Genomic DNA, 21,063 nt, shown 5'->3' with positions numbered 1-21,063 from the left:
TTTCAGTATCATACACGGTAGTCGCTATCACAGCCATTTTTTTTACAGATGGAGAAAAAATAGTCCACGCGAGATTAAAGTAGATCATGATAAATGGGTTATCTCATAATAATGCATTCTAACCTCTTTGTGTCCATGTTTAATGGCCAGATGTAAGCAAACATTTCCATAATTATCAGGACTATTTAACAACGTGCGCGTTGATAAGCCTTCACTTTTGGCTGTGAAGAAAATGAAACAAACAATGACAAACGTTGAATACCCTGGAAATACTTCAAGATATAACTCCACATGTAAATTTTCTTCATCACTTCGTTATTTGGATTCATGTACTGTTGTGCGTATTTAAATCTTTTCATCCTCAAGCTTGTTCACTCAACCAAAATGGAGCGTCATTTGAAGCCAAACATTTACAGTTCTCGGTACCTCTGCGCAGCATTTCTTTGAACGCGTCCACGTGACCTTCTCTTGCTGCCAAGTGCAGTGGCGTGTAACCGTCGTTATCTCGGAGAGCCATGTCTGCTCCATACAACACCTGAGAAGATAAAGACAATACGGTCGTTAATTTCATAATTACTTTTCTCCATCACTTTATCGACTTCGTGCGTAATCGCTGGGCTAAGGGTTGTGCTGCTTTTCTGTACACTTCGGTCGTTATCTTTTTCATGTAGTAATAAAGCGCATTTTAACTTTAGCTCTTTTGTCAAGCTACCATACCCGAAACAACGTACAAGTCAGTTACAAAACTGTCCTTCAACTAATTAAACTATTATAAAATTGTTCTTTTCTTGTTGTTATAATGTGAGAGTATATTGTATCAGCTCTTTCTCTGTATTTGTTATATTTCCAGCTAAAACAACATAAATTTATTTCACTTAGGTAGCGCAAAAGTGTTCTCCTCATTTAAATACTTGTCAAGTAGAAAATCAATTTGAATTGCTGAAAAGACGTTGAAGAAGAAACGTGACGGACAGTTTCTTGAAGCACGATCTGTTGTCGGCATGAAACATAATATAACATACTTAATTTCCTCAGAGTTATGGCTGGTTTGCAGTGTTACGCCATCAAAAATAAAATTCGTAACCATTCAGTAAATGAAGTCAAGAAGCTGGGATATGAAATATATAAACAACCTGGCCAAGATTTAGGTCTGTGCCGTTTTTCACTCGCGCGTTATTCGGTGAGGTGTTTCGCTCAAATTTATAAAGCTTTGTATGGAGTCGCCATGTTTGTGTCCCTCGCAGGGACAGTAACATGGCGTCTGTAAAGTAACAGAAACGTTTGTCATTGAGTTTTGCTAGTATTATTCTTGAGCTCCGACACATTGAAATTAATACTTCCTCTAGAGCAAGAACTGTTCAAAAACTTGAGCAATAACTCATCTTTTGACCTTACTCGAGAGGCTTATCGGGCCGCCATTTTAATGTCACAAAACGCATAAACTTGGAAATTCAGACGTGCACTATTACATAATGAGGAAATCCTGTCGGGCTTAAACGTTACAAAACATCAAGTTATTAGAGCGTCTTACATCTGATGCAACTAAAACTTCAGCAGGATTGGTAATTTCTTATTTTGGAAAATGATGACGTCACATCAAAACCGGCTTTTTTCTTACGTTGTCTTTTCTTATTCTTTTCTACTTGTTTATCCTGTTGCTAAGAGAATGCGTTATGTTACCTAGCAACGCCCGACTGCTGGGGACTGGATTAGGACTGGACGGAGTATATACGACTTCAGTAAAAAGCTTTCTTACCAACTTCCTAATAGCTTCTGTCTGTCCCGCCAGAGCTGCAGCGTGTAATGAAGTGGCTTTGTCGTTGTCTTCAAGGTTTATGGGAATTCCTCCTTCTTTTAGCAGAAGCTGGATAATTCAAATTAAAGTTGGCTTGAATGCATCTGGTCTGCATATATTAGAGGTGTTACTTGTTTATTGCGGCACTATGTGTTGGGCTGCCAGTTTATTTTATTACAGTTATTGAATATGTTTTCAACTTGGTAATCATCCTCGGAGACCCAGGGACAGTTAATTGGGGATAGTTAATAAATCCGGCAAAAACTGAAACACCAAAAGTTGACAAGTACATAAAGATTAGGGTTAAGGCTTCGGGTTAAGGTTTCGTCTTAACGCTTGATTTCGGCCGGTCTCTCGAGTCCAACTCTACTTGCGCGGGCTCCCTTCCTGAACAGCGGCTGGTAATCGTACCTATTCTGTTTTAAGTGGTATCTTTTAGGGGTCAAATAAAGCTTGAGCCATGCTCAGATATATTGGTCTCCATCAGGGATTTAATTCAAATTTTTCGGCAAGTATCCCCAATCTTTTCATATGGGGGTCCCCCCCGACTTTTTTGTTATGACCTCATGTCATTTTCGATTTCAGGATTCAATAGCCCTTTAACGCGAAAATTACCTCATATCTTATCGTGTAAACCCTACCTCCAAGACCTTTGTATGTCCTTTACGTGCTGCATAATGCAGCGGTGATTGACCATTGCAGGATTTCTTGGTAATGTGAGCGCCATTTTGAATGAGCAGCCGGCACGCATCGAGCGAACCAAACTTACTGGCGCATATCAACGGTGTCATATAGGCACAGCCAGCGTTCAAAGCAGCAGGAAAATTGATATCTGTGTGAAATAATCAACAGACTCATCTCAGACATCTGCGTGGCGTTCAGATGGTAACTGGTTGGAAAGGAGACAATTCCTTTTGCTGCTGGTAAAGTATTTTGAACTAACGCTATGCCGGGTTTAACGACCAAGTTGAACACCAACCAGAAATTTCAATTAGAAATGCATAACGCGACCTTAGTTTTTAAAAATTTGAGGTGGCTCTGAACCCTATGTACTTATCATACAGTTTTTTGAACTTTTCCAAAAGTTGCGTCTTATCATGGTTATTAAAATTTGATAAAGTAAAAAAATTTCACCGTGCCCTTTTTGAATTATAAGTCTCTAAAGTTGTATTTAAGGGTGTTTATAGCAGGTCATACTATTGCCATGGTAACCTATGGTGTCACGAAAATGAAGAAGAAAGAAGACGAATAATTTTAGCATCAAGTGATAAAGAGTGGTAATAATGACCTAGTAAAATCTAACTGCTAGAAACTGCTTTGAGCCACCTTAATGAAAACTGTTTCAGTTTTGTTTTACAAAAAAAATGCAGGATAAGTGCAGTTCTACATTCTGTTACGGCCAATACTATTCACCGTAACATCGTTCATTTCCTCTTTTTACTTCCTAATTTAAGATTATTTGTTGGGGGTCTTATTAAACAACAAATAAGGTAAAGTCTGCATACGAGCCAAGTGGCCTATCAGGCCGGCGTGTCTGTAGCATGAAACGACTCTAGTCCATCGCAGGGTTACCCCCAGAATTAAATTTGCCGGTACCCATTTATACTCTACAGTGGAGAGAAGCACTGTGAAAGTAAAGTGTCTTGCCCAAGAACACAACACAATGTCCCCCGCTAGGGCTCGAACTCGGACTGCCCGATCCGAAGTAGAGCTCTGTAACCATGACGCCAACGCGCCTTCACAAAAAACATATAATAGTGGACTAAATAAAAAATGTAAAGCAATCGATTGCATTCTACAACTCCTTACCGGCCCCAGCGTTAAGCAGCAGTTGAATGATTTGTACATGGTTTCCTCTCGCCGCATGGTGAAGTGGGGTAAGTCCATCTCCGTCGTATGCGTTACATTCTGAAGCGCTTACTCGAATCAACCGCTCTGCAACACATGGCAAGCCATCGCGACATGCCTAGAAAGTAAGCAGTAAAACTGATTTGTTCACAGTTCACTGAAGAAAAGATAATGTGGGACGTTTACACAACCTAATCTGTTTTGGGGTTTGTCGCAATTATATAGCTATAGAGGAGTGAAATTTGAGGCTAAAAACCCTTGCTAAGGCTACTTCCTTCCTTCGAGGGCACAAAAAAATCGTTTTTTCTTTTATTTGACAAAATTTAAGTCAGTAATTTTATCTTAGGTTTACAAAAAAAAATGTTAAAAATCTCAAAAAGCGGCCGAGTTATTTAGAAGAAACGTACTTTCAAAGAAAGTTAATAAACCATGAAGGTGTCGTAATCGCTTAAATGGACGAAACCGCCAAGGGAATTTTCGCGGCAAACCAGTCATCTTGGAGCTCTTATTTCATGTTATTTGGTATGGTTTATCTCGCATTTGTTCTTCTGCCTTTGGCTACTTTGTCCGTTTTAGTGTCTTTTTCTTCAATGCGACAGAGCGATAGAAAACATGTTGCAATGCGATGCTTTTCTCGGGAAATCCTGATTCATTGTCATTGACGCTAGGAGGTCCTGTTGTTCCACTGATTTGCGTTTTCATAAGGCGAGATATTCTCCTGGCGTTGCGCGAGTTGTTTACGAACCTTTATGAGCTAAAATCTCGCAATTTGATTTTGGGAGAAATGCATTTACTTTGAGCGAATTTATAGGGTATGCAGATTTGACGGATTTTCGTGAAATTTTGCCAGAACATTCCAGGGATAATGACAAACGAAAGTTTGTCGGGAAATTTTGATATTTAACAGATTTTCTTGTGGCGTCCATTTATACGCAACGCGTCTTGCATATTTTTAGCTACTCCAACTTTAGATGCGGATATCCAGACAACCAATCAGAATGTCGAAAAAGCCCGACACACTTTTGTTGATTGACGCCTTGTGAATAAGACTGTCCAGCCATTGAGCCATTGTGCTCGTGTGGCGGCATCCGATAGCCGATAATTTCAATGGAACAACCCTCGGGCGTTTTACGCCATACGGGCTCCTGAACCTTCCTAGAAGACAAAAATCGCTTAAATTTATTTTTATCGTAAACTACATTTATTAAAGTGCCCATGAAGTAAAAAATAATTGCTGCTTATTTGAAAGGCTTTTCAAAGTAAAGAAGAATGGCGTTTCCCTTTTTGGAATATCCTTTTTCGTTCTAGAGATATTTACGTTTTTGCATTATGCAAATGAGGAAAGTGATGACGTCATAGGTGGTTCCACTTGAACAGTAAAACACTGAATCAAGAATATCTCTAGAAATATTGGAGCAGTGTTCTTCAAACTTGGCACCACAAATGTGCATCACAAAAGAAACAGAATGACACCTTCTGTGTTGTTGCCATGGCAACACTTTTGGCTCCAGTCTCTTTCTGTGAAAAACCAAATATGCCAATTTGCAACCCTTCGAAAAGGGACAGAGGGTCTTGCCCGGAACACACATGATTCCCATATTGTCTTAACTCTCCCCATTAGATTGTTGGGAGTGGATGATCCTTGCTTAAGATAAAATCTGGTTATGTTAGTTTTAATTAAAACAGGACCAGCGGCATAACTGTTGTCATGGCGACGGCAAGACGGATGCCATTTTGTTTCTTTTGAGATGTACTTTTCTGATGCCAAGTTTAAAGAACAATGCTTTAACATTGTTAGAGATATTCTTGATTGAGTGTTGAGCTGTTTTAGTGGAACCACCTATGACGTCATCACTTACAATACAAAAACGTGAGTATCTCTAAAACGAAAAAAGATATTCCAAAAACGAAAACGACATTCTTATTTACTTTGAAAAGCCTTTCAAATCAGCAGCAATTATTTTTTACTTCATAGGCACTTTAAGCTCTCTTCTGATATATAGTTTGTTGGGGCTTTATTGAAACTGGCCCACGTACGAATTGTTTTCCGAAGGACACCCGCGATGGTGGGAAGTAAACTTAAATAGACTTTATCGCGACATATTGAGAATTTTTGTGATGTGCAAAGTTATCTCTTATCGCAAAGAGAGCTAGAAACCTATAAATATAAATTTACAAAGGTGGGAAATGATTCAAGGTAACAATGAACAAACTTAAAAAAAAACAAGGACAGACAAAATATATTTCGAGACGGATTGTAAAAGACTGACATGCTTTAGGATTTAACATGTTATCTGATGTGACAACCGCTTGAATAGTGAAATTTTCATTTTGACTTTGTTTTCCTTAATTAAGGATATTTGACAATTATAAATTGTCCCTTCGAACCAAAATCTTTAAAACTATTGTATGAGGGAAGTCTAAGAAACTTGTGATAGCCGAAAGAACCAAAGTTTATATACGTTCCCTTCAGGTACCAGGTTGTACGTTGTAGTTGCATGCATGTTAGTAGAGAGAGGCACCGCGGGAGCATTCAGCAGTAAATAAACTTGCCAATATCACAGGACGGACTGTTTTTCCTTAATTAAGAATATTTGACAATTATAAATTGTCCCTTCGAATCAAAATCTTTAAAACTATTGTATGAGGGAAGTCTAAGAAACTTGTGATAGCCGAAAGAACCAAAGTTTATATACGTTCCCTTCAGGTACCAGGTTGTACGTTGTAGTTGCATGCATGTTAGTAGAGAGAGGCACCGCGGGAGCATTCAGCAGTAAATAAACTTGCCAATATCACAGGACGGACTGTTTTTCCTTAATTAAGAATATTTGACAATTATAAATTGTCCCTTCGAATCAAAATCTTTAAAACTATTGTATGAGGGAAGTCTAAGAAACTTGTGATAGCCGAAAGAACCAAAGTTTATATACGTTCCCTTCAGGTACCAGGTTGTACGTTGTAGTTGCATGCATGTTAGTAGAGAGAGGCACCGCGGGAGCATTCAGCAGTAAATAAACTTGCCAATATCACAGGACGGACTGTTTTTCCTTAATTAAGAATATTTGACAATTATAAATTGTCCCTTCGAATCAAAATCTTTAAAACTATTGTATGAGGGAAGTCTAAGAAACTTGTGATAGCCGAAAGAACCAAAGTTTATATACGTTCCCTTCAGGTACCAGGTTGTACGTTGTAGTTGCATGCATGTTAGTAGAGAGAGGCACCGCGGGAGCATTCAGCAGTAAATAAACTTGCCAATATCACAGGACGGACTGTTTTTCCTTAATTAAGAATATTTGACAATTATAAATTGTCCCTTCGAATCAAAATCTTTAAAACTATTGTATGAGGGAAGTCTAAGAAACTTGTGATAGCCGAAAGAACCAAAGTTTATATACGTTCCCTTCAGGTACCAGGTTGTACGTTGTAGTTGCATGCATGTTAGTAGAGAGAGGCACCGCGGGAGCATTCAGCAGTAAATAAACTTGCCAATATCACAGCACGGACTGTTGAGACCCAAAACACGCTACAACACTGAACGCAACATTTTTCACTTGCCTTGTATCACACGGCAACATTTCCTGAATATGCGCTTATAATTACGTAATCAAAAACGTTTGGGTTGAAGAGGACAAATTAGGAACTATTAAACTCAAGTAAACTGGTTATTACGATCGTCTCGGTAGTTGTTGTGAGTTGATTTTTCAGCGACGTTAATGCACAGACGAAATCAAAGAGAGATGAAGCAGCTGTATGTTGGCTTTGATTATCAGACAATATTTTACCGGAAGAACTTGAATCACTAAAGGAAAACCATAACACTACTCCAGGGGCCAAGCCTCCTGTTGAGATTGTGAATATTCACACAGGTTAGAGTTCACTTTGATTACTTTTGTAGAAACAGAGATAGATGACTGATTTTCATAAATTTTCAAAAGATCAGAGATAAATTCTAACACAGTGTGTGATTCTTTTTTTAATTAAACAAACTAGACTAAACATAATAACGTGATGATGTTCGAACATCTGTGCACATGATGTCATGTTAGCAAAAATAAAACACAACATCACAATGACGCAGCAGTAATATGAGAATTGAAACTATTTTAATCTAAAAAAAAAAACACAAAAACAAAAAAAAACATATTATACGACTCATCTGATTTCCATACAGTCAATTCCTTCGAATCGAATATGACACTTTGTTCTTTACCAGAGTGAAAGTGTCTCACTTCAAAAAATTAAATATATTTAAGTCAGCCATTTCAGATTCGATTGTTTGTTAATAGTTCTCTTCCCTTTCAAGTGCCGACGACAACTTGAGCAGAGAGCAATGTTTGATTTCGCCGCCTCTCCATCAATTAAAGTACTTAATACTCTTAGTAGATGAAAAAAACCTTAATAAATATAAGAAATAATCCCTTGAAGTAATTCAGCTAAAGCATCGAACTTGATATAAAAACTTGTCCCATAAAAACAAATCTTCAACTGAATCTATGAAAAAAGGTTCTCGAAATCATTCTCTGGACAGGTGTCATTCTAATATCACTAGTTTTCCACGACAGATGATTTCATAAAAATCCAATTCGCGAGAGAGCTTTATAATACATACTAACCCTTTCCACGCTTGCTAGAGAAGTTGTTAGTACAGTCAAGCGTGCGTGCTCTGAATATCAAAGCTTATCTGCAACGCTCGTGCAATATGCAGATATTTTCGTGCCTGGAATTTCTGATATACGGCAAGCCATATCTGTTACTACAGTCAAGCGTGCGTGCCCTGAATATCAAAGCTTATCTGCAACGCTCGTGCAATATGCAGACATTTTCGTGCCTGGAATTTCTGATATACGGCAAGCCATATCTATTGATCCAAATTTGGAAGAAGCAGCTGAACTAACTCGAAAAGCTTTTATCGAAGAGAAATTGGAAAATGTCAAAATAAGAGCTGTTTTCTTTGCCAAATTATAATTAAACCTCTCTTTAAACACACAGTAATAAAGGGAACATAAAATTTCTGAAGGATTTCTTGCTGAGTGTTTACCTCCCTTTTAGCGATTACTTTTGCGGTAAATCATGTTTGTTCTGTGTGTAAACTTATTTAACGGACTACAAATCTCGGATACAACGACTAATTCTGTTCAAAAATTCGTTATATTTGAATTCAGTAGTTATATTAATGATTTATGTACAGTTTGATTCGATGTTAGCAGAATATAAACTTTGTTGTGTCCTTGATCTTTTTGACCTGGATGCACAAAAAAATGATTGTATGCATGAAATAATAAGTTGCAGTGAAACACATTTTAATAACACTTTCTCCCCCGAAAATCATATCTTTTGTGCGGATGAATTTCAACTTTGTGGTGTTAATAGCAGTTTTCCCTCATTTCTTGATCTTTCTGTTCGTTTTCATTGCAATTTTCGGGAGCAACAATTATACAGACAGTTTCTTGGAAAAGGTCTTAAAAATCATAACAAGACGACGAGCAAACTGCTGTCGCGAAAAAAAGGGAAAGGGAATAAATATGAGAAGGATTTATTTCATGTACTGACGACTTGTGTCACATACACTGCTAAACGTGCTATTTTGCTGTGGTCTTATTCTTAGGAATGTAAATTATTCTAGCTTTTTTATAAATTGAGATTCATTTCACAACATTTCGTTTGGTTTGCATAAAAAAATGGTGCAAAACATGATCCATCCATTACGGTATGTTTTGACTTCTTTTTATCAGCTGAAAAAGACATTTCTTTATTTATACGTTAAACCCTAGCTTACCCATCACGATTATAACAAAGTTCATTTGTAATTTTGCACGTACATGAACCTGAATCTCAGACCTTTAATTTACTTCGAAGCTTAGTCCCTTCCCGATATTGATGTACTGCAGCTAACATGACGAAATATGAAATTTATCAACAATACATGTCGTAATCTCAGAGGTTTTTTTGCTGAGCTGTTTAGATTGGAAAACGAAATCGCCGACAACATTCGATCGACCGTATAGAGTTCCTAAATTTGAGAATGACGCCATGCATGAATTAATGTAACTTCTTAAATATGTCTGAGACCTTGGGAAAAAGAAGAGCAAAATTTTAATCTCAAACGCGTGATATCGGAGCGATTACTGTAACGTTAATGCTAATGATATTTAAATTAACTTTCGACTTTTTCTCTGTGAAAAAGATCATCTGTGCTGTCACTCTAAGTAAAAGCTATAATGACCACACATGTTGCAAACAACCCCGATTGGAAATTTAAAAAAAAGAAAAAAAAAACGTTCTAACTTAACGTACAGGATATGGATCTGTTAATAATAAATATAATTATGGGAGGTTTGCTCTTCTGAAGGCTTGTTACTGAAACTTGTACACTGCTACTTGGCTTGATATGTCAACCCTAGCTTTCCTATTTTCTTCTTCTTTACTGGTAAAGGGGACGTAACCAAATGAATGTACATGTCCGATTGCTTCTGGGTCTAAAGTTTTAAATACGAATTACTTGAACGTCAACATCTTTAGTCAGGCATGATATTTGTTTCTTGCCCACATGCTTCGTTTCTTATTTTTGGCCGTCATGCCTGATTAGGTCTTTGAGCATTGGCTACAAACTGGATGCATGTAAGCGTAACGATATAGTACAGTAAACTGTCCTTCAGTTGTCCATTATTTCCTTGAACCTGAAGCTAAAGAAAGCTTTCTCACAACAGAGAATTTAATTTAATATTAAGTAACTGATAGGTTTTTCTTCGATTAAGAGAACTTTGGTCTTTCCTACCTGATGCAACCCAATCCGTTTGCACGGATTTCGCTCCACCGTTTCATTGATGCTTTTTTGAAGAGAGCTTTCCGCCATGGAATTGTGAGATATTCGTCGAGAATTCCTGGTATCGAGAAGGCTTAAGCGGAGTGACATTTCTTTGTCATCGATTCCCTCTAGCTTGATGTACTCTGAATCTTCTATCATCTTGCGCAGCTTTTTCTTCTTCAATTATCACGCAAGGTCTTGTTTGCAGACGTCACGATGATGTTCTCGCTGTGTGGTTGGTTCATAAACTGTGTCAATAGAATAGAACACAATGGTGTTGCTGTACAAAATTACTTTTGAAACTGTCTGCAGAAGTGGGGGTTCCCATAAATTACACGATAAATGCAGGTCATTTCCATAACAATTAAACTCTAACTTAAAAATGACTTACTTTAATGGCAAAACAGTCATCAGTTTGTAATGAAGCTTCATAATTCTCAAAGTTAATTACTTCTTGCCATCGGAACAACGGTTTGTGAACATTTCTATCGAAAATGACGTGTTCTTTGAGATTAACATGGCAAACCAACCACTAGCAAACACAGTCCTTACTCATAAATTTTTTCTGTTGACATTTGAATCAAAGAAATTGGAAAGCGTGTCTAAGATATAAATCGTATTTCCGTCTTTAATACAAGTAATTTAGAAAATGCTAAGTGCAGTTCATTAGGTTGCAAGGAGAATAAAACTTGAACTTAAGCAGGCAATAAATGCCATATCTTACTTTCGGTTTAGTTTAGAACATACACCTAGGAGGAAACTATACTTGTTAAAAAGTAACAATATGTTCGAGCGATACTTCGTCACGGAAGGTGCCTTCCACTTCGATTCTAAATGGCGTGTAAGGCACTTGCTTTTATCCTCTTTCACCTGTCCTTGTTCAGGGCTGATATGAAAATCATTAACACCAACATTTAATGATAAATATGGACATGCCTTAATTTTTTAAATCCTTAGGTGTTCCCTTTTTGTTGAGGAACAAAAACACATCCTTTACTTACAAGAAAGAAAAGGTTTCAGTTTTCCACTTCAGTCCGCTAAGCGATGTTGAAACCCACCTCGGATCGAATTTAAACGCCGATGCGGCTTAATTAAATGTCGTGTTTTAAATAACTGATCGGCTTTTATATCAGAACGTTTTACTTATGTTGGCCAATGATATTTGGGGCTTTGTCATTTCATTAAATATAAAAACTTTTTGTGATCGACAAGTCACATAGTAAACGCTTATAGTCATTCAATTTTCACCGAGATGGAGGTCCTTGTTTTTCAATAGTGCTGACTGTTTCAAGATTTAATCAAACTTTGTGACCAGGATTTTGGCAGTCTGTTTGTATTTATAAACGTCAATAATTAATAGCGGCTTGTGTTGGGTCGAACAAAAAAAGAAATGATTATGTTCTTTGACCACAGCGGCGAAAAACTAATTAAAGAACATTACACTTTTAAGGACATATATGTCGTGCTGAATGGACGACAAGGTAGAAAGTCATATTTCGCTAACACCAGGTTCTACCCTGAAAATCACCAAACGACGTTTACTCCAAATACATTACAAAGATTATTAGCACAAATAAAAGAAATGGTAAACACACGTAGTCGCACACGTAAACTTCAAATTAAATCCATTTTTCTTTTGTCCACTCCCCGATAAAAAAAAGGCTTTAGTACTATTCGTGCTTGAAACAGGGCAAGGTATAGCAAATTTGTGGATGAAATCGATGATATGACGTAAAGCCCTTTGGTGTTAGCATTTGCTTATTTTAGGAAAATCTGTTGCACTTCATATTAGTGAACTGACAATTATCAAACTTCTGAAATCATAAATAAAATCATTGAAATAAAATGTAAACAGGATCCGTCAAATATTACAGCCTAGGGGATATTTATAACTTTACTATTGTCATCTGTAATGCTTTCGAAAATAGGAAAAAATAAATATACACTTTTGAAACATTTAACTTGTTTGTGATTTGGCATATAATCAATTCGCCTTATTCGAAATTTCATGTGATATGTAAATTATGAAAGCTTTCAAGCTTGGAAAAATCGTCGCATATAATTTATTGTTACTAATCTTATTAAGGCAAAGCACTTAAGACTTCACCCTGCCAAACCGAGTTTCCCTTCGCTTTCTGCTCGCTGATAAAGGGGTATTTGTCTCGAAGGGTACAAAGTCTTTATTCCATGGCCTTTACTATGAAGCAATGCAAAAAGACTTCGCTTTTAAAGCCAGCGTGAACTATTTATAATTCTCCTTGCAAAACGTTGCTTGAAAAAATTATTTGAATGTTAGTTCGAAGTAGTTCGTGGTACAATATTTACTTAGTGGTTTTCTTTCTTTTCATCAGTTGTGGGGATAACAAACTGTTCAGATTGCAAGATTGCAGTTGATCATACCAGCTTGAAGCTTAGTTGTTTAGTTGTCTCTCGTAACTATCAACTATTTATTAATGCCTACACCACATTCTGAGCAGCAACCGAATTTTATTTTGTCGCGCTATAATTCGGAACAACTGTGAACTAAAATAAACTGATGTTGATTAAAAAGAAAAGGGAAGCCTCCCTTTCAACCACTTGTATAACCGAGTCCCTCCAAATAGAAGCCAAACTATTATTTAATTCAAAAAATTTTTTCCGATGATAAGTTCTCCAAGAAAATAAGCACAGCATGACTCCTGTAGAGAATAAATGAAATAATACGGGCAACATTTTCCTTCAACTTGTTTTGCAACAACCCAAGATACAGCAAAATACAGTGTTGGAAGTCGACGCAACGTGCTGGCCAAATTAGACTCGAGTTCTACCTTCTGAAGCAAATTTTAGTTTTGTTGCCTCACAACAACAAGTTTGAATTCAACGCTTGTGATTTGCTGTCAGCGAAGTGCGTCTACGCGACAAATATGTTATTAAAAAAAACATGGCGGACGGTGAAGACAAACCTGAATTCGAAGTAGACCAGAAACTCAGAAGTCAGAAATTTGCCCTATGCAAAGACCTCGAGGGCTATCGTAGTCTTTGGGACACCTCGTTTATCCCTTCAAATAACAAACAGCAAAACAAGCAGTAAAAGGAAAAAAGCTTGGAGAAACTGCCTCAAACATAGAACTTATCGCCGGGCTATCTCCGGGAAATCCATCGTTGCATGAAAACGTTTTGATTTCGTTTGAAAGGCCTTTGCTCTCCAAAACTTAACAATTTCTTACTATATTTAAAACATATCTATGAAATAGAAAACAATACATTTTTGTAATCTCCTCTTAAATTTTTAACTAGTCTTCTTAAAATGTAAATGGAAAAGAAAGGAATAGAAACAAGGCACATGTATACGGACATGTCTTTCTCATCAGCTCAAATATTAACAATTCAATTTACTGACTAGAGTAAGCTTGGTTTTTTCACGTTGTGTAAGTAAATATGCTGTAGTAATCTATTTGCTGTGCAAGAATTGTAAGTAGCGTAGGTAATCGTATTATATTGTAATTAATAATTAGATTATGAGCTCGAGATTTCTATGAGGTGATAGTTGGTGAAGCCGAAGGCCGAATCAACTATATCGCCTCATAGTAATCGAGAGGGAATAATCTAATTGTTATGTAGAACTCTAACTGAATTTTCCTTCAAATAACGATTCCAGTTATTTCTGATCTTAGTATTAAACTTGACGCTTTCGAGAATTTACACGGACTGAATCGTCAACTTGACATTTGCAGTTGTGTACGTGCGCTTAATAGTTTCTGTCCAAAAAGTTGGAGCTTTTTGATTCAAGAAACCGAAAATGCCCTTCTTTTAGTCTTCTAAGCTATTTGATTATCCATTTGTTTCTAAATGTTCTTTCAAAACTTCGGAGAAACGAGGTAATGTTGCAATTTTTTCGACCAAACCAAGCCACTGCACACTAATGGGTGATAGTGTGCAATGGCTCAGTCAATCACAGCATTTGCATCTGGATACTAGTAGAATTCTACTAAGGAGTGTTAGTAATCGTATTAGTATTGTAATTGGTGTAAGTAGCAGTATTACTTTTCCAAGACTAAACAAATTCTTATACTGTATGTAAAACATATCTATGAAATATAAAACAATACAACTACAACAACTCTAAAAAAGGGAAGCTTCTGTTGTTCTTTTTGTAAGCTCTTTTTAGCTTTCTAACTAGTCCTCTTAAAACGAAAATAGAAATAAAAGGAAAAGAAACAAGGCACATGAATACAGACATGCCTATTTTTATCAGCTCATATTAACGACGCAAGTTACTGACAGGAGTAAGCTGTTTTCTTTTAATGCATTGTGAGTTGAAATGCTGTAGTAATCTATTTGCTGTGCGAGAATAAAGTAGCGCAAGTAATCGTATTATATTTTAAGTATTAAATGTAAGTAATCTCATCATATTGTAAGTAATTATTCATGTAAGTATTAGTATTGTAAGTAACGTAAGTAACTGTATTGTACTGAACAAGTTATTGTATTAGTATTGTAATTGGTGTAAATAAAAGTATTAATTTTGCACAACTAAACAATTTCTTACTTTATTTTTTTCTCAAACATCTGAGCGGGCCGGATTCCTAAATCCTCGAATTTAATTGGCTAATCATACGCACGTGACCGGTCCAGCTTTTTACGATACGGCCCACGGGCCGGATTTTTTTCGTCAATCTTTTGTCTTTTTTGCACATCCATCGACGATTAGCCAATGCGAGTTTATCAATTGAGTGTTTTGAAGTTGTGAGAGTTTGCTTGGTTGTTTGTAGCTTGCCGCTGTAATGGCGCGTAATCCTGTGTTTCTCTCGCCGTAAAATTTGAGTCAATTTCGGTCGAGTTTATCTCTTTAATCGTTGCTGTATTTAGGAGAATTTCTGTGGAATACACTTAACGAATTTCCTCGTTTTCTTCTATTTCATTTACGGTAGAAAGGTCTGATTTCAAGTGATTTTTAAAGCAACGACTGACAGAAATTGTTTTTGTAGTAAACTTCAAACTTCACACGAAATTTCACAGCGCAAAAACAATTTTGGAGAACTTAACTGGTGAAACAAATGCAACTAACATAAAGTAGTTTGAAAAAAATCTGTTCTTTAATACATCTTTCTTTGTCTACTATCTGAGTTACTCGCTCGTTGCCAAGATTTTTACAAATCGTTAGTAGACGGCGCGCAAGCCGATTCAATGACAAGAGTTACGAAAACAAAGCCATTTGTAATCTGTAAAACCATTACTGCAGGAAAATAAATAAACATGTTATTTGCCGGCTTAGGGTCGGTCCGTATAGTGAAAACTGTGACCTCGGGCTTGAAAATGCTGCCCTCGGCCTGCGGCGTCGGGCAGCATTTTCGAGACCTCGGTCACAGTTTTTCACTATACGGACCTCCCAGCCGGCAAATAACATAAATGTATTTAAAACATATCAATGAAATATAAAACAATGCAACTATAATCGCTTGGAAAAAGTGGGAAGCCTCTGTTGCCCTTTTTAGTGCAGAGTGCACTATTGGAATGGTTTTGGGGCAGCCTACCGATAAGGCACTAAGGTGTAAACTTTAAAGTTTGTTTAATTAATTGATTTCAATCAATTAATTAGTCTAGAGGCAAGGACGTGGCGGGGGTGAGGTAGGACAGGTACATGTGTACCTACGTAAAACATGTTCCATCTACGTCAGTTAGGTGTGAACATCGCAAAGCTCTATATTTGTTTCAAGTAACCTCTTGCTCTCCTTGTCGTACTATTCTCTTTAGAACAAAACCAATTCGCTCTAAACGCACGTGCTGATTAGTTAGCGTTCGTGTCATCTATATATTAGGAGGAGGATATATTGCAACACAAATGTTGAGTGGTTTTCCTTACGGTAGAACCCAACATGTAAGAGGCATGCGTTCTTGCTTCGTTAGTGTTAAATACTATGTTTCTACGCGGTCTTTTATGTGTCATGTGATGTCTGGTAGCGCCACCTGTCCCTTTTTAGTGTAAAAGTGAAACGTATCTTTTTGAATTACCCACAGGTCTGTTCAACAAATATCATCTGCTGTTTTCAAACTACAATAGTATGTTTGTCAGGGTTCAAATAAAGAAGGAAATGAAGTATAGCTTCTTCTTAACGGCTTGTTTATTTCTTGCCTTAATTGCGTCTATAAGAAAGACCAAAAAGTTCCCGAGTTATTAGTGGCTTCAATATTCTGCAAATTGTAAAAACCAGGAAAGTGCTCAAATAATGCTACAGACGCCGTGGCACCTAATGAAAGCACAAATTGAATTAATCAGTCTTTGAGGAGACTAGCTCGTTCACCGATACAGGATAATATCGGCCAAGTAACGCTGTTTACCTTCAATACTTCTCGTTGAAACGCTTCTCAGTTGTATGAAACAATATTGTTGTGTATAAATTTTGAATAGACCCTTTGCACGATCCGGTCACATGGTACGGAATTAATTGTGCTGGGACGCAAGTTACGCAGTGGGACTTCCAAAACAAAGGGACTCGTACCAGTCCAGCCCGACTTTCCTTTGTTTTGGAAGTCCCACTGTGTAACTTGCGTCCCAGCGTAATTAATTTCGTACTGTGACCGGATCCTGCAAAGGGCCTATTGTTTTATTGTGAACAACAAAGGTGGCAACAGAAAAAGAAACTGGTATTCCGTGATTATCTGATAATTATATTAGGTCTTGTTTATCGGTGATAAGAAAATTTACATTTTGAGAAAAAAACAAAATCATCTCTCTTTCATTTCTTCGTCAGATATTTAACTTTCTTTCATTTATCCCGCAAAAACAAGCACATCTTCCGTGTGTTTTGGAGAAAACAACGGTTTCATGTTACATACATTTGCGAGGAAAACAAAAGTATCAAGTTAGAAAGTTGGCGCGAAGAGTTAAATTGTCACGTCTGTTTAACGTATTATTGAATTTAAAATGACAAAAATCATCGTAAAACACCAGAGTAAAATTTAAAAGCTGTCGTGACAAACAGTAATTGTACGTAATTTTTGGACCTTGAATGAAAATACAACCTTGAAACATATTCACTGCTAAGGGGAAAAACCGTAGCAGACTGCCAAGGTAGATACAACCCAGAAGTGAACCGAGCAGGCGTGAGTACTTATGGGACCACCGTGCCAGAGCTATCAATTGCACTCTGCACTATCTGAGATTGTCTCACTAGTTGTAACCTCGTTTTGCTACTTAGAATTGTTACCTTTTCATTAAAAGTCACATTTCCAGTAAAGCAATTACATGGGCTACGAATGTCTACGATCTCTGGCTGCTTACGACTATGAAGTCAAAATGTAGGAAATTGAAGACTTCACGGTTTCCCCAAGCGCTTCGAAATGAAGTGACATCGTTTACATATCTTAGTGAGTAGGCATTGTTTTCTCAGTTGTTTATCTTTCTTTCTCATATAATCAGGCACAGCTTTCACCAAATGTAGGGGTACGTATCGAATGGTCCCATTTTATTTAACAGTGCTTGCAAAATTTGGCCTTTGCTCGAATTGTTCGCAAAAATTAGATGTGTGCTCGCAAAATTTTTGCAACTGCTCACATGCTCGGATTTTTGTTAAAATTCTCTGTCGTGTATAGCGGAAGCATAATTTGCATCTTGAAAACCAAGAAATGCACGCGCTATGTTAATGTTTCTGGAAACATGTTCCCTTGTTTTATTGAAACTGACAGGTGTAAGAAATATTCGTGAAAGGCACCCGCAAAGGGGAGAAAGTAATCTAGAGTTATGATGGCATGAAGAATATTACTATTACCATTTGACCTTCAGAGCCTGTCATAGTTGTATGGCTGCAATTGGTTAGATCATGGAAGCCTCCAAATGAAGCTTCATGACGTTAAATCTTTTTCAGTGAATCAGTGGGAAACACGGTTTGCCGATCATCGAGACCGAAGCTCGAAATGCTTGTCAGACTAAATGCCACGATGTGTACATTTCCTACGAATTCTACAACCAAATAAACATATTTTCTATGTCACAACTTTTTAAAGTCTGGAAGCTTTTAACTTCTTCTCGTGGTGTGTTCACAACTTCAGGAGATAGGGTAACCCTAGTGCTAGCCAGGGTTACGCTACCTCCTAAGTGCTAAGGTGACCCTAGCAAGAGGGTTACCCTAGCACTCTCACATCTCTCTTTTTCTCTTTTTTTATGGACGTGTTTATAAGGCAGGTAGGGTTACCATGGCTCTAGGGTGGCCCTAGCTGAGAACTAGGGCTAGGGCTAGCTTAACCCCAGGGGAACCCGACCTGCCATGTAAACGTTGCAAGAAGCAAAATATGATAAAATAGCAGCAAAACAAGCAAATTGTGACTCAAGAATAATCGTACGTATTAATGAACGTTTTGTTTTAGTTTGGCTTTGGATTGAAAATGTCTCAAATAACGGCTTTTTACAACCGCAATTTTTGTAATATTGTTTGTCGCTACTGTGTCCACTGTCGCTAAAATATTCATTGCAGAATTGTTTATAGTTTTGCTGTCAAATTAATCCGAAACTAAAGACAAATAACTGTCTGGGATTTAAGTTGAGCTTAGAAACTGAAACGATTTGAATGGAACTGAAAATGTGAAAATTGGTTTTGGCAGTACAGTTATTATCGGTTGCGTGTGCTATTTGCCCGTTTGCGTGTGTCAAATTTACCAAGCGTTCGCTGCTCGTCATCAGGTGTTTTCTAAAGTGCTCGCTGCTTGCAAGGCAAATTTGATCCCTGCTCGTGCTCGCAAAAATAAACGCACTTCTCGCATGCTCGCAAATGCTGGTAAAGACCATTCGATTCCCCGAAGTATTGTTTTAGAAGAATCTTGCAGGATTTTAAGCAGTTTCCGGAAGGTTTTGATTGGAAATAAAATTGTTACGTACCTATATATAAAGCATCCATCGAGCAAATAAAATGCACATTTGCAAATTAACGTTAATTTCATTTTTCATTCTATCCGGAACTTGACCTCGGTAAATGTTTGGGTTGTAATAAATACTTGCTTCGATTACAGATGGAGTTAAAAATATTCACCTAAAGTCAGGATTCCTCCACAGGATTCGAGGACAAGAAAGGCCAGGACGGGAAAGGCAGTGGACGCGGGAAACTTTCGCTGGTCCTTTGTGTCGTCAAAAACAAAATGCTTAAGATGTGTATTTTCGCAAAGGACGGCGACGTCAATGATGCGCACTTCGTACAAGCTATTCACAGAAGCAATGAAATCCTTTAGACTATAAAAGAAATGGTAGAAATCTTATCTTGTTAAGCTTAAACGATAGTAAACAGCGATGCTCAATTTCGTTTTCTTTATAAGCGAAGCAAACATCTGTCAATATTTTAATAGAGAAACCAGAATTTCCGTATGAGAGAATTGAACGAACAAACTGATCGACCTGCTTCAGATGGCTTTGTACCATCAGAGCGTTTGAGAATTCTGTCGCCGAAGAATCCTGACTTTTGGTGAACATTTCAATTTCCATCTGTAATTGCTTTTGGAACAAGCATTATAGAAATAAAACGTTGCATCAAGTTCCGGGTAGCATAAAAAAACAACTAAACATCAGTTTGAAAATGTGTATTTTATTTGCGCGATGGATGCTTCCATGGCACTCATTCTTACTACATTTTATCGACTGTACTTACACTGATGTATTCTCAATGGATGCAGTTTGTATTTCGTTTTGAGCTGGTACACTCGTGACAGCGTCTGAGCAGTGACTGAAATACAAAAGAACAGACGAGGAATATTTTTATTTACATTTTCGTATTTCAGCGTAGTATTCTATACTAAATCACGAAAAATGTGAACCTTATAAACATTCTTATCAGGAAAATGAAAATAAGATCGATTGGAACATTTGTCGGGGCAAAACAAGAGCAAAATACTCACGTTTTCGATACGACGGCTAGTCCACAGGGAGCCCTCACATCCGTTTAGAATATGGATAAAAGGTTAACCTACCTGTAGCGCGTTTTTTTGTGTGTTTTGCGTTTTGTGGCGGCCATTTTGAATTTTTAATAACGCGCGGTCTGCTAGTGCGAGGTCTGGAACCCGAATTACGTAAGTCTGGGACTCGACGGGCGGGAAACTCGAGCCGATCGCTCACCGAGGATAATAGAGTGTCATTTTCTTAGAGCTCCGTGGAGGCTCCGAGCAATTTCCGTAATTTCAGCTCCAGACCTCGCACTAGCAGACCGCGCGCGTATTAAAAATTTAAAATGGCCGCCACAAAACCCAAAACACGCGCGATAAAGGTAGGTTAATATTTTATTCTAAACGGATGTGAGGGCTCCCTGTGGCTAGTCGGGCGAAATGGCGTCCTCGACGAGCCGAGGACGGCAGAGAGATGAGTCGAGAGCTCTCGTGCGCATGCTCGGTTGAGTAAATTTACTTCCGGTAGCCGTCCTAGCTCCTCCCGTCCTGGTATCTTAAGGTGCCTAGGTAAGTATTAAATTAAAATTGAACAATTACCTTGTTGGTCGGTTTGCTTTTCCAAGTTATGCAGATACTGCATATAAGTTTAATACGTGTCCACGAATTTTCCTTTTCAAACAACTGAAATGCTGTCTAATATTATGTTTAGCAAAGAAATTAACAGGTGTTTTTTGTCAGTCTTAAATCCATCTTTTTGGCGACCAGTTAA

General features: G+C 37.5%; 2 protein-coding genes across 3 annotated transcripts in view; both read right to left on the bottom strand.

The window, feature by feature from the left end:
* The window catches only part of LOC110063868 (transient receptor potential cation channel subfamily A member 1-like), a 66,383-nt gene extending 54,870 nt beyond the window's left edge, over window positions 1-11,513 (bottom strand). The window contains exon 1 of the mRNA XM_089290696.1: window positions 11,453-11,513. The gene's annotated coding sequence lies outside the window, so the exon portion shown is untranslated. The remainder of the gene's footprint in view (window positions 1-11,452) is intronic.
* LOC110063867 (transient receptor potential cation channel subfamily A member 1-like) overlaps window positions 1-20,411 on the bottom strand; it is a 39,016-nt gene extending 18,605 nt beyond the window's left edge. Inside the window, exons 1-8 of one of the 2 annotated variants that reach the window (XM_089290695.1) lie at window positions 20,310-20,411; window positions 20,063-20,137; window positions 10,422-10,699; window positions 3,605-3,761; window positions 2,437-2,627; window positions 1,757-1,864; window positions 427-535; window positions 124-221 (exon numbers count right to left, since the gene is read on the bottom strand). In XM_089290695.1, the coding sequence (XP_089146821.1) occupies window positions 124-221; window positions 427-535; window positions 1,757-1,864; window positions 2,437-2,627; window positions 3,605-3,761; window positions 10,422-10,610 (852 nt within the window). In that variant the 5' untranslated portion in view covers window positions 10,611-10,699; window positions 20,063-20,137; window positions 20,310-20,411. Of the gene's footprint in view, window positions 1-123; window positions 222-426; window positions 536-1,756; window positions 1,865-2,436; window positions 2,628-3,604; window positions 3,762-10,421; window positions 10,700-11,452; window positions 11,541-20,062; window positions 20,138-20,309 lie in introns of those variants that run through there. The other variant, XM_089290694.1, reaches the window with a different exon arrangement.
* Between the last annotated feature and the right edge of the window lie 652 nt (window positions 20,412-21,063).

The sequence above is a fragment of the Orbicella faveolata genome, unplaced genomic scaffold (genome assembly GCF_042242905.1).
Source record: "Orbicella faveolata isolate gen_17 unplaced genomic scaffold, um_ofav_v1 contig_2, whole genome shotgun sequence".
NCBI classification, from domain to species: domain Eukaryota; kingdom Metazoa; phylum Cnidaria; class Anthozoa; order Scleractinia; family Merulinidae; genus Orbicella; species Orbicella faveolata.
The sequence above is the reverse complement of the archived record's forward strand: the minus strand, read 5'-3'. Positions and strand labels throughout refer to the sequence as shown.